Source organism: Orcinus orca, chromosome 20, assembly GCF_937001465.1.
Source record: "Orcinus orca chromosome 20, mOrcOrc1.1, whole genome shotgun sequence".
NCBI classification, from domain to species: Eukaryota; Metazoa; Chordata; class Mammalia; order Artiodactyla; family Delphinidae; genus Orcinus; species Orcinus orca.
Genome location: NC_064578.1, coordinates 45,513,435 through 45,525,289, shown reverse-complemented (window position 1 = coordinate 45,525,289; position 11,855 = coordinate 45,513,435). Strand labels below are relative to the sequence as shown.

Sequence of the window (11,855 nt, the reverse complement as noted above, 5' to 3'; positions counted from 1 at the left end):
GCCACACCCCCCAGACACTCCGTGGTTGCCAGAGATAATGGCGGCTGCCTCGAAGCTGCTACCGAAGGTGGAAGGCCAGGGAAGGGGCGGGGCGCACCTGGCGAGGCGGGACGCGTTAGAGCGCAGGCGCAGAGAGCAGGCACCTGAGCGGCCGTCCTCCTCCCTGGGCGCACCTGGGTCCGCCCCTGGCACTGGGGTAAAGGGGCGGGACTTGCGTCGCCTCCGCCCCGGTGGGACTTAGACCAGGGGCCGGCGCTCGCAGGTTGAACCTCGGGGCTCCGGTTGCCCTTGCGCGTGGGCTTGTTGACCACGTCCGAGCACCTTCTCTCTTGGATTGGGCCTCTGGGCGGGAGGAGAGGCCGCAGACGTGCTCATACTGGAAACCTGTGTTTTTTGCCCATCTTGCTTCAACCTTCCGTTGAGGGCGAGGGGTTTATTCTTCCTAAATTCCAAAGTTCACTGAGCGCCTACCCAGAGGTGACCACGCCAGAGTGGTCCTTGCATCACCAGACAGGAACAGCCCAGCGCAGTGATGACAGAAGCATAGGGCAGAGTGATTATGAATGAGACAGCACAAGCACAGGCTAAGTGATCAGAGGCTGCGTGGTGGAAGACCTGGGAGCCCCGACAAGTTCCCATTCAGCCTGAGAGAGGGCCACGGAGGGCTCCCAGAGGAGGTCGTAGACCCATGAATGAACAAGAGCCCCAGACCCTGCCTCCACAGTTCCTAGTACTTAGATGAAGACAGATAATTGACCAGAGAAGGATAAGTGTCAGGGCTGTGATGGGGAAGCACAGGCAGAGTAATCAGACCTGAAAGGAGGAAAACCCAGAGGAGGCATCTGACCAGCTTCCGGGCCAGGGGGGGCTTCCTGGAAGAGGGATATATGAGCTGAATCTCGAAAAGAGGTTGGAGTAGGGCAGGCATAGGAGTAGCCAACAGGATAATTAAAATAAGTGTATTATTATTTAAAACACCTAACAGTGCTATGAAGGAGATGAATTAAGGGCTGGGATTAACAGAGAACAGGTGGTGGAGGAGATGGTTTTGATATGAACCCTGAAGGATAAGAAAGGCTGATGAACAAACATTCTAAGCAAACAGCAAACGCAAAAGTCCTGAAGCAAGAAAGACATCAGTGTGTTACAGGAGCCAGGGCCACACCCACTACTTGGCCTCCCTGCAGACATAATATGTGAAGAGCCTTAACTGGGTTATCAAAGTGGTGTTTACCTTAAACAATTAAGATTTTATGCCCGCCATCTTCTTTAATCTTGCAATGAGGACCTACCAAGTTTATGATTAACCTCTCTATCCAAAATTTTATTCCGTTTCTTGTCCTGCCCCTGTGCCCTTCAGGATTGAGGAGTATCAAAGAAAAGGGGGATTGAAACCAAGCAGGACCCTGTGGGGCCCTCCCAGGTACAAAAGCCCTTTGTTTCTTGTTTGTAGAAAAAGGCTTTGGTCTCTTAGGCCTTCCTTGAGTTCCAAAGAGCAGACTCAACAGTTACTAGTTGGGGAAGTAAAGGAACGCAGAAACAAAGGAAGGGGGCAAGAAACAATAGTTCAGTGATAAAACAGAGTCCGTTCCTCCTCAAGGGATATGCATGACAATCTGACACATATCTTTGAGTTTTGTTTGCAGAAACTAAGACCCCCACTCAGGTGGAGGATGGTGACTAAATGCTGACCACAAGCATCTAGACCCCAGACTGGTTGGAACCAGAAGGTTGATGATTAAGATTCCCAAAACATCACCCTGTTACCTCACCACCAACCAATCAGAGGAAAGTCCACGAGCTACAACCCTCACCCCAAATGTTGCTTTTAAAACCCCTTCCTTGAAAGCCATTGGGGAGATCCCATCTTTTGAGCACAAGCTGCCCCTCCTCCTTGTTTGGCATCCTGCAAATAAATGCTGTACTTTCCTTTACCACAACCCAGTGTCAGTAAATTGGTTTTGTGTGGCAGGCGAGCAAACCCACATTCAGTTCTGTAACAACACCTGGGGTGGATCATTTTTTTATACCTCCTCTCTACCAGGAAATTATTTTCGATAATAATCATGTAAGAATCATTATTTTATGTGTTCTTTAATTTTAAAATTAATAATTGAAAATGAATAAATTTCCATTTTAAAGATATTACTCAAATTCAGTAAAATATTTCATGTGTGGATGAAAATTTGTACTTACCAAATAAAAATATTATACCTCACAGTTCATACCCTGATTCACTCTTTTAAATTTTTAAACACAAAAACTCCAAAGGATGTGTAGAATGACAGAATAGTTTCTTCATCTTTACAATCAGTGTGCTATCATTTAAATTTCTAACCTATTATTTAAATGCAAGAATATGTAGAATCACAGAAATGCCTGAAACAAGCCCAAATGATTCCAAATTGTTATGAACTTATTTTCAAAATGAACACACAGAGCTGAGTCTTCATACGTCAGAGGTCAGCTGTATACCTGAGAGTTCTCTATATTGACTTCCCTATAGAACAGGGGTCCCCAGCCCCTGGGCCACGGACTGGTACCGGTCCGTGGCCTGTTAGGAACCACACCACACAGCAGGAGGTGAGTGGAGGGCGGGCGAGCAAGTGACGCTTCATCTGTATGTACAGCTGTTCCCCATCACTCGCATTACCACCTGAGCCCTGAGCTCTGCCTTCTGTCAGCATTATGGTGAGTTGTATAATTATTTCATTATATATTACAATGTAATAATAATAGAAATAAAGTGCACAATAAATGTAATGTGCTTCGGTCATCCCGAAACCATCCCCCCCCTGCCCCCTGGTCCGTGGAAAAATTGTCTTCCATAAAACCGGTCCCTGGTGCCAAAAAAGTTGGGAACCGCTGCTGTAGAATATTGTGATAAACAGATGTTTAAACATAAACAGACAGTCCCCATGTTCATGGCCTGTATAATCCCCTCAAGTGTGAGCACGACCTGGGATTTGCTTCTTACCAATTAAATATGGCAAAGGAGGTTTACATTATATTATGTAAGACTCTGTCTTTGTGGACTGAAAAGAAAGAGATTCTCCATTGCTAGCTTTGAAAGATATAAATCGCCACATTGTGAGAAGATCTATGGAGAAGGCCACATGGTAAGGAAATGTAGGTGGCCTCTAGGAGCCAGGAGCAAACCCCACTGATAGCCAGCAAGAAAATGAAGACCTCATCCCCACAGCCTCAACAGATGAAAACAGATCTTTTTTCAGTTGAGTCTCTGATGAGAGAGCAGCCCTGGCTGACCCATGGATTGCAGCCTGGTGAGGCCCTGGAGCAGAGGGCCCAGCTAAGCCATGACTGGACTGGATCCACAGAAACTATGAGATAATAAACATGGGCTGTTTTAGATGCTAAGTTTGTGCTAATTTATTACACAGCAATAAAAAACGAATACAAATACAATGTTTACTAAAGGATAGAGTAATAAAAATAATTTGAAGCTTACATATATATTATTAAAACTCAACAGTATTAAAAACAAACTCAACAGTATTGCATCAATTCAGTCAGTAGACCACCAAACAATTTTTTCCTGGGGGTGGAAGCATTATTTTATCACTGATACTGTTTAGAATTTGTCACATGGCATAATAAAAGCTTGGCCAAATTTGATCAGTTTTATTATTATTTTTAAATTCTCCACAGACAGTGCACCCCTTTTTTCCTGTACCCAAGGTGGACCACTCCTATTGCCCTCCCTTTGGTACACTACTAGTTGGAAAACAGACAGTAAATAAAATGAGTAAATTATATACAATGTGAAAAGGCAGTGAGCATTATGGATAAAACATAGAGCCAGGTAAGGGGGATGGGAATTGCCATATGAAATAGGGTGGTCAGAGAAGAACTCACTGTACAGGTGACATTTGAGGGAGATGAAGGAGTGAGCCCTGTTGACATTCTAGGGAAGAGCTTTCCTAGACAGAGGAACAGCTAGTGCAGAGGTGCTGGCATGGGACTGTGTTTGGCAGAGCTTTGATTGCCCCAGAACAATGGGGAGCTCTGGGCATTTTTTTTTAATATAACAGCTTTATTGAGATATAACTCCCATACCATACAACTCACCCTTTTAATGTGTACAATTCAATGGTTTTTAGTGTATTCATAGAGTTGTGTAACTATCATCATGATCAATTTTAGAAAATTGCATCATCCTCAAAAGAAACCCTTGACTCTCTAGCAGTCACTCCACTTCCCCCAATCTTGTCAGCCACAGGCAACCACCAATCTATTTTCTGTCTCTATGGATTTGCCTATCCTGAACATGTCATGTAAATAGAATCATGTGACATGTGGCCTTTTGTGTCTCGTTTCACTGACTTAGCATGTTTTCAAGGTTTATCCATGTTGTAGCATATATAAGTACCTAATTTCTTTTTATTGCCAAATAACACTCCATCATATGGATATATCATATTTTATTTATCCATTCTTCAGTTGATGAGCTGGGTTGTTTCCACCTATTGGCTGCTATGAACATTCATGTACAAATTTTTGTGTGAGCATTGTTTTCAATTCTCTGGTATGTACCTCAGAATGGAATTACTTGATCATATGGTAACTTTAAGTTTAACCTTTTAAGGAACTGCCAGACTTTTCCAAAGTGGCTACACCATTTTACATTCCCACCATCAATGTATGAGGGTTCTGCTTCCTCCACATTCTTGCCAACGCTCACTTGATATTTTCCATTTAAAAAAAATTATAGCCATCCTACTGGGTGTGAAGTGGTATTTCATTGTCATTTTGATTTGCAATTTCCTGATAACTAATGATGTTGAGCATCTTTTCATGTACTTATTGGTTTTTCTATATCTTTTTTAGAGAAATGTCTATTCAGATCCTTTGTCTGTTTTTAAATTGGATCATCTTACTATTGAATTACACAACTTTATTTATTTTAGATACAAGTACCTTTTCAGATATATGATTTGCAATTTTTTTCTCTCATTCTGTGGGTTGTCTCTTCACTTTCTTGATGACGTTCTTTAAAATGAAAGTTTTAAATTTTGATGATATCCAATTTTCCTATTTTTTTTCTTTTGTTGCTTTGGTTTTGATGTCATATTTAAGAAACCATTGCCTAGTTATGGATAGTCTTAAGCAGGGGAGGGACATGGCCAAATTTAAGTTTCATTTCAGTTTTGAAGTGTTATTCTTGCTGCTTTCAATTAAAGTGGGAAGACTTGTGAGCTAAGAGACTTCTCTGGTTACCCTGGCTAAAACTGTAACCCCACCCTCACTCTATTTCTCATTTTCTGCTTCATATTTCTCCATAGAACTAATCATATTCTAATAAACTGTACAATACACTGTACTTACTTATTATGTCACTGCCTGCCTCCACCGCAAGAATGCCGCCGGCTCCATGAGGACTGGGCTTGTCTGTTTGGTTCACTGCTCTATCTCCAGTGCCTAGGGAAGTTCAGGACGGGGAGCCTGGTGATAACCAGAGGCACAGAGAACCCCTGGATGCTATCTGGCATGAGGAGTCTGATATGGGGGGGGCGGTTACAGCCCAGATGTCATGATGTCAAATGAATATTTGTTGAGTAGAGTGAGTGAATATGAACGAATGAATGCATGGATGAGTGAATAAATGAAAGAAGGAACAAATGATGCACCGTTAGGTACTATGGCTTGACCTTCCCTTGCAAAGAGAGTAGGTAGCACAGGGGCTCGTGCACTGTCCCTGGCAACCGCCAGAGGGCGCAGACAGGCCGGGTTCCCTAGAGCCCATCCCGGACCCTCCCCCCCGGATCCAGGCCCCGGGAGCCCCTGTCGCCCGATCGGGCCGGGGACTCCCGGATCCCGCCCATACCTGAGCCAGGCACGGCCGCGGGCTTCACGCCGGCGCAGCGGTCAGTCCTCGCTTTGCAGGCAGGGAAACTGAGGCCCGGGGCAGCCGGGGCGGGGCCGGCCCCCTGCGAGTCCGAGCCCCCGCCCCCGGTCGGCCCCGCCCCGGCCCGTAAGAGGTCCCCTGGCCGCCAGGCGAAAGCTCACAGCGCGGAGCCGGGGCCGGGGCCAGGACCGCGATGGCAGCTCAGCGGCTGGGCAAGCGGGTGCTGAGCAAGCTGCAGGCTTCATCGCGGGCCCGGGGACCGGGAGGCAGCCCCGGGGCGCTGCAGAAGCGACACGCGCGTGTCACCGTCAAGTATGACCGGCGGGAGCTGCAGCGGCGGCTGGACGTGGAGAAGTGGATCGACGGGCGCTTGGAGGAGCTCTATTGCGGCAGGGTGAGACGGGGAGAGGTGGGGTTGCAGGGGGAGTCCCGGACCGATAGACCCTGAGCCCGGACTCCCTACGCCTTGAGGGCCTCTGGTTGCTTGTGCTCGCTGGTGCGCGCTGGTGCAGCCTCGTTCGCACGTTAGGACGCACGCTCCTGGACTCATGGGCCTCGCCGTCCACCCTCCATGGCACTCTGCTTGTGCACACAGACAGACACTTGGGTCCAAACACCAGGGGAGCACCAGGGGTTTAGCGTATGGGAGGTGAGGAGGCAAACTTGGGGAACTGGAGTGGCCATATCTGGAGAAAGGGTGGGGGGAGGGGGATGTCTTAAAGCCAAACATATACATGGTGGCAGGGGAGATACAACCACACGGAGCTGCACAGCAAAGGAAGCATCAGCATTCACAGACGTGCACAGTGACGAGCTATGGCCACTCGCAGACACAGTGACAGAAGCAACAGCCATGCACAGACTCTCAAGGACACAGGCTGGGGTCGCTTACGGATCAACCTATGCTACAGCTGCAGGCTCTCACAGTCACAACAGCACAGGCCACAGCCATATGCAAACACAACACAACTACACCCACACAAAAGGACTCCAGTTACAGCTGTTCATAGATACACACAGCACAGGCTGTAGCGGCTCGCAGACGGTACAAGTTACAACAGCTACCCCCGGACACCTAGTGATTCAAGTAACGACCATCCATTATCTCCTAAAGGCAAAAAACGATAATCACGTGCAAACGCAATGATAGATGCTGCAGCCACGTGCAGGCATAAAATAACAGAAATTATAGCTACACCCAGACAGAAAACCACGTAAGCTATGGGCACCTCCAGACATACGATGGCAGAAACTGCAGCTGCCGGTGGACACACAGGGCACAAGCTATGGCCTCCTATGCTGTCTCATGGGGTACAGACAGACACGACATCTCACTCGGGTCTCTGCCTGAAGTCACATTTTGTACAACACACACGTGCTGTGGAGCATGGTCACAGGTACACAGACACACAAGACGACAGATGCTCTGCAGCACAGTGCGAAGGTGGGAGAAGCCACGGCCCCTCGCAGTGACACGAGGGCCCTCTGTTCTCAGACACATGTGGGCTCACACAGGTGGACAGTTGCTAGTGGTAGGTGGCATCCTCTGAGGTCGTCCTCTGACAGTGGGCACTCCAGCTAGCCAGACTCTCAGGGACACAAGCTGTGGTCACTTACTGATCAGCATATGCTACAGTGACGCATGACGGTGAGACAAATACAGCAAAGCCAGAGTCGCCCACTGCCCACCCGTAGGACCACAGGCCCCTGCACAGGCTGTGCACGATGTCACACACCTCTGCACCCTCGTGCCGGCCCTGGCACCTTGGCATCAGGCTCTGGCTCACACACAGAGACTCACACAGGCAGGTAACACACTTACAGACACTCCGTGCCACACACAATCCCCTGACCACCCAGGCCTGAAGCCCACAGTGGAGTCAGCAAAACTTTGCGTAGGGGAGGCAAGACTCTGTAGCCCCTGGGATCTCTTTGCTCAGACAGCTGGATTCTGCCCCCCACAGGGTTACTGAGCCAGCCTGCATTTGCCCTTTGCCCCAAGAGGCCATCCAAGGGTCCCCCTCTTGGCTGCTCAAAGTTGAGCTTGTGGCTTATCTCTCCCACCCACCTTGGGGGGCTTCCTGACCCAAGCCCTCCCTGCTTGGGTGCCCTGGGGCAAGGGGCCACCCCCAGCAGGCTCTAGCCTGCCAGCTTCCCTCCCCTGCACCTAGCGCTTAAACTTTTCCTTGAAAGGGCAAAGCCAACCCCTCTTCTGAATCCCGGAATCTGACATTCCAAGACTCCACCAGGCCTGTTTCCCGCTGTGGGAGTAAGGGCCAAGGCAAGAGACCCGTGCCAGGCCCAAGACTCCCGAGGCCCAGGGGCCAGCCTCCGAGATGGTACAGGCTCCCGGGCCTCTGTCGACCCATCTGTCACCCCTCCCCCCAACACCCAGATGTCCCGCCTTGGCGGTGCTGTCCCTGACTGCCACATTATTGCTCCAGAACCCGCCAGCTGGGCCCCGGGGCCTTTGGGGCTCCTCCAGGGACCTGGACAAAGGCGGGGGAGGGAGGGGAAAGGGACCCTGACGCCCCTCCCTCTCCGCCTTTTAGGAGGCAGACATGCCCGATGAGGTCAACATCGATGAATTGTTGGAATTAGAGAGTGAAGAGGAGAGAAGCCGGAAAATCCAGGTAGCTGGAGGGGAAAGCCGCCCCCAGCCCCCTACGCTGCACCTCCCTACAAATCATATCAATAGAGGCGCTGTTTCAATTGCTTTACGCTTAGTAACTCCTTTAATCTTCACAAAACCCTCTGAAGGGTTTATTATCTCCGTCTCACTATTATCACTATTATTATCTCTGCTTTCCACTTGAGGCAGATGAGGCCCAGCGAGATCTCATCACTTGCCCAGGGTCCCATAGCTCAGAAGGCGCATATCTGGGAGTCAGAGCCAGGCAGCCTGGACGCAGCGTGCTTGCTCTTCCGGCCTGTGCTCTCCTAGAGGCAGGAAATGCTGTGTGCCCTTCGGGCCCTCTCTGGATCTAGCGCTGGTCTTGGTGCTGAGTTTCTTGACCCAGCTCTGCCCCCAGTTGCTCTATAAGATGCCGGGGCCTTGTTCCTCCCCTGAAGCCACAAGGGCCAGTCCACCTGGAGTCTGACTACCATTTGTCTTGCTGCCTTGGGGTTTTGTTGGGAAATGGAAGGGGCTGGCGGGGCATATGTTTTAGTCATTTACTATTTTCTTTTCTTTTTTTTTTGTGGGGGGTTGTTTAGGGACTCCTAAAGTCGTGCACAAACCCCACAGAGGTGAGTTTTCCATCCCCCATTCCAGGCCCTGTTGTGCCCCCTGCACCTTGACTGGGGGCTGGGGGGCGGTCTCCGGGGAGGAGGGAAGAAGCTGGCTGTGCCTAGGACCAGCAGAGGGAACTCTGGGAGCCCTGCCTCTCCCATGGCCGTTTTCTCATCTCCAGTGGCATCTTTTGTCTTCCTCACTCCTGTCCCCTCTCTTCCCATCTGCCCCCGGGGCTCCATTATCGCCTCCCTGCTGACATGCTGCCCCATCTGTCTCCTATTTCTGCCACTGCTGCGCTCTGTCTGCCCGCTCACCTCCCTCCGCCTCTCTCCCTTGTTACTGCCTCCACCGCCCTGGGGCTCCCTTCCCCACTTCTCAGGGGCCCCCCTATCCTTCCAGGCCCTGAGCGGCCTAGCCCCTCCCACTTCCTTCCCTGCTTTAAAAGGGAAAAATATTCATGTTCCTCTAACCAGCTCTGGGCTGCCTGAGCGACAAACGTCATTGTGTGTCTGTCTGCCCTGGAGCCAGCTCAGGCCTCTGTCCCTGGGGACGCTCCTGATAATCTCTTGGCTCGAGAAATATCTGCATGTCTCTCTGTGGCTCTGTCCCTTCGTTTCTCCCTATCCCTTCATTTCTCTCTATCTCTGCATCTCTCTCTGTCTCTGCATCTATGTCTTGGTTTCTGTCTACGGGTCTCTGTCTCTCTCCATCTCTCTCTCCCTGTTCCCCCCCACCCACCCATGTTCTTCTCCATCTGTAGCCTCTACCCCTCCTTAACTCCACCTCCTTCCCCCTCTCACTGACCGGGAAGCAGGAAATAGAGGGGCCCAGGTCAGAAGGGCTGGGCAGGGCAGGGCGTGCCCCCAGCCCTCCCGTGTTCTCAGCACCCTCGCCTTGTCCTCAGGACTTCGTCCAGGAGCTGCTGGTGAAGCTGCGAGGCCTCCACAAGCAGCCAGGCCTCCGCCAGCCCAGCCCCTCCGGTGACGGCAGCCTGAGCCCCCTCCAGGACCGAGCCCGGACTGCGCGGCCCTGACCCTCTCTGGCCTCTGTGACCCCCCTCCATCTCCCCCCAACGCCATCCTGGCTTGTTTATAAGTTGTATTTAATGGTTCTGTAACAATAACACTGCGTGCCTGTTTTTCTTCTCCCTGGTTACTGTGGGCTTCCCTGAGCTCCTCCCCGCACCTCCCTCTCTCCTGCTGCGTCTCCTCATGTCCCAGCACCCTCAGCTGGCCCGGGCAGATGGAGAATCATTCCTCAGCCGGGGAGCATGAGAACAGGCCCTGCTGACCTTGCACGCCTGGGACTCACATCCTCGCCTCACCTCCCCCAGCCTTGGCCCAGTCCCAGCCAGCAGGGCCTCAGTGTGTGGGTGGCACAGGAGGGCTCCTGTAGGGAGGACCGCCTGTGGTCCCTGGGCCACAGGAGATGCACAGGACTGAATGTACCTGATGTGACCACAGTGCACTGGGAACAAACCATTCATCCTCTCCATAGATTTTATTGGGCACCTATTGTATGATTACCCTGGCCATTAGTATTGAGGACACAAAGATAGCAGAAGATAGTCTCTGGCGTCAAGGTGTTCACACAGTGGTGGGGAAGAAGGGCCTGTGGGCAGGGAATTCGAGCAAAGTGTGCTGCATGGTCCAAGATACTTGGGAGCCCACGGAGTAGGAGGAGCTGTTCACTCTTGGGGTGGTGAAGAAATCTAGGAGTGCTTCCTGAAGAAAGTGACATTTAGGCAGGGCTTTGAAGGATGCATAGGAGTTTGTGTGAAATGGGTACCCATATCAGAGGACTCTGAACTGGTGGGAGGAGGGATTGATATTGGGGCTGAGCCAGGGAAGATACCAAATATTGGCAGGCCCATCTACCGGTCAGGATGGGCAAGTCCCTCAGAGCTGGATCAGGGAAGCCCCCTGGGCTGGGGCATGCTCATGCTGGGGAATGGAGGGCCCTGAAGGGTCTCAGGGGAAGGGCAAGGGTATCAGAAGTGGGTAGTGGTTATTTACTAAAGACTGTGGAAGTGTTTCATTATTTCAACAACAGTAGTCCCAGCTGTGTACAGTCAGGAGATGGGGTGGGATTGTGGCTGTGCTTAGGACTGGGGCCAGGCCGGAACTGGGGAATCTTCCCCCAAGGTCATAGCACACCTCCCATCTCACCTCTACTGCCTAAAATTGGGGCCCCGAGCCCCATGCCCATGCAGTGCTGCCCAGAAGCCCTGCCAGGATCAGACACCCATCCCAGGGGTCCCAGCTCTAATCTGGCAGGAAGAGAAGCCGACCCTGAAGAAGAGGGGTATCTAGGAGCATCTGCTCTGTTGAGCCCTTCAGGTGACCTTGCTGTCCCTGTACAGACAGACCTCAGGCTTCCAGTGCCCCCTCCCCTCCACACAACTGGATAGAGAGTGTAATGGAGGAATCCCTCCTCCTTGCACCCAAGCAAAGTCTTGGGTGTGCCGTGTGTTGAGCCTCTCAGTTTCCTCATCTGGAAAATGGGGACTTCACAGAAGATGAAACTGAGGCCCAGATTAGTGATGACACTTGCCCAAAATCACTCAGCTGGGAAGTGGCAGTGGGTTTTAATCACAGGCATTATGACTCCAGAACCCAAATATTTCTACACTACAGTGCCCCTATAAGCCATAGCTTTAGCATACATTGCAATTCTTCAGTGGCAAGAAGAGGTGGACTAATTCATACTAAGGTGTTAGTGACTGCTGACAGCTCTCTGAGATAGCCTGTCTAA

General features: G+C 50.8%; 1 protein-coding gene across 1 annotated transcript; it reads left to right on the top strand.

Moving 5' to 3' along the window:
• The first annotated feature begins 5,784 nt into the window (after positions 1–5,784).
• PPP1R14A (protein phosphatase 1 regulatory inhibitor subunit 14A) lies at positions 5,785–10,248 on the top strand. The gene is made up of 4 exons (XM_004284241.3): positions 5,785–6,260; positions 8,419–8,499; positions 9,083–9,115; positions 10,006–10,248. Exons 1-4 carry the CDS (start codon positions 6,060–6,062, stop codon positions 10,132–10,134), a joined length of 444 nt encoding a protein of 147 aa, XP_004284289.1. The 5' UTR covers positions 5,785–6,059; the 3' UTR covers positions 10,135–10,248.
• Positions 10,249–11,855: the final 1,607 nt, after the last annotated feature.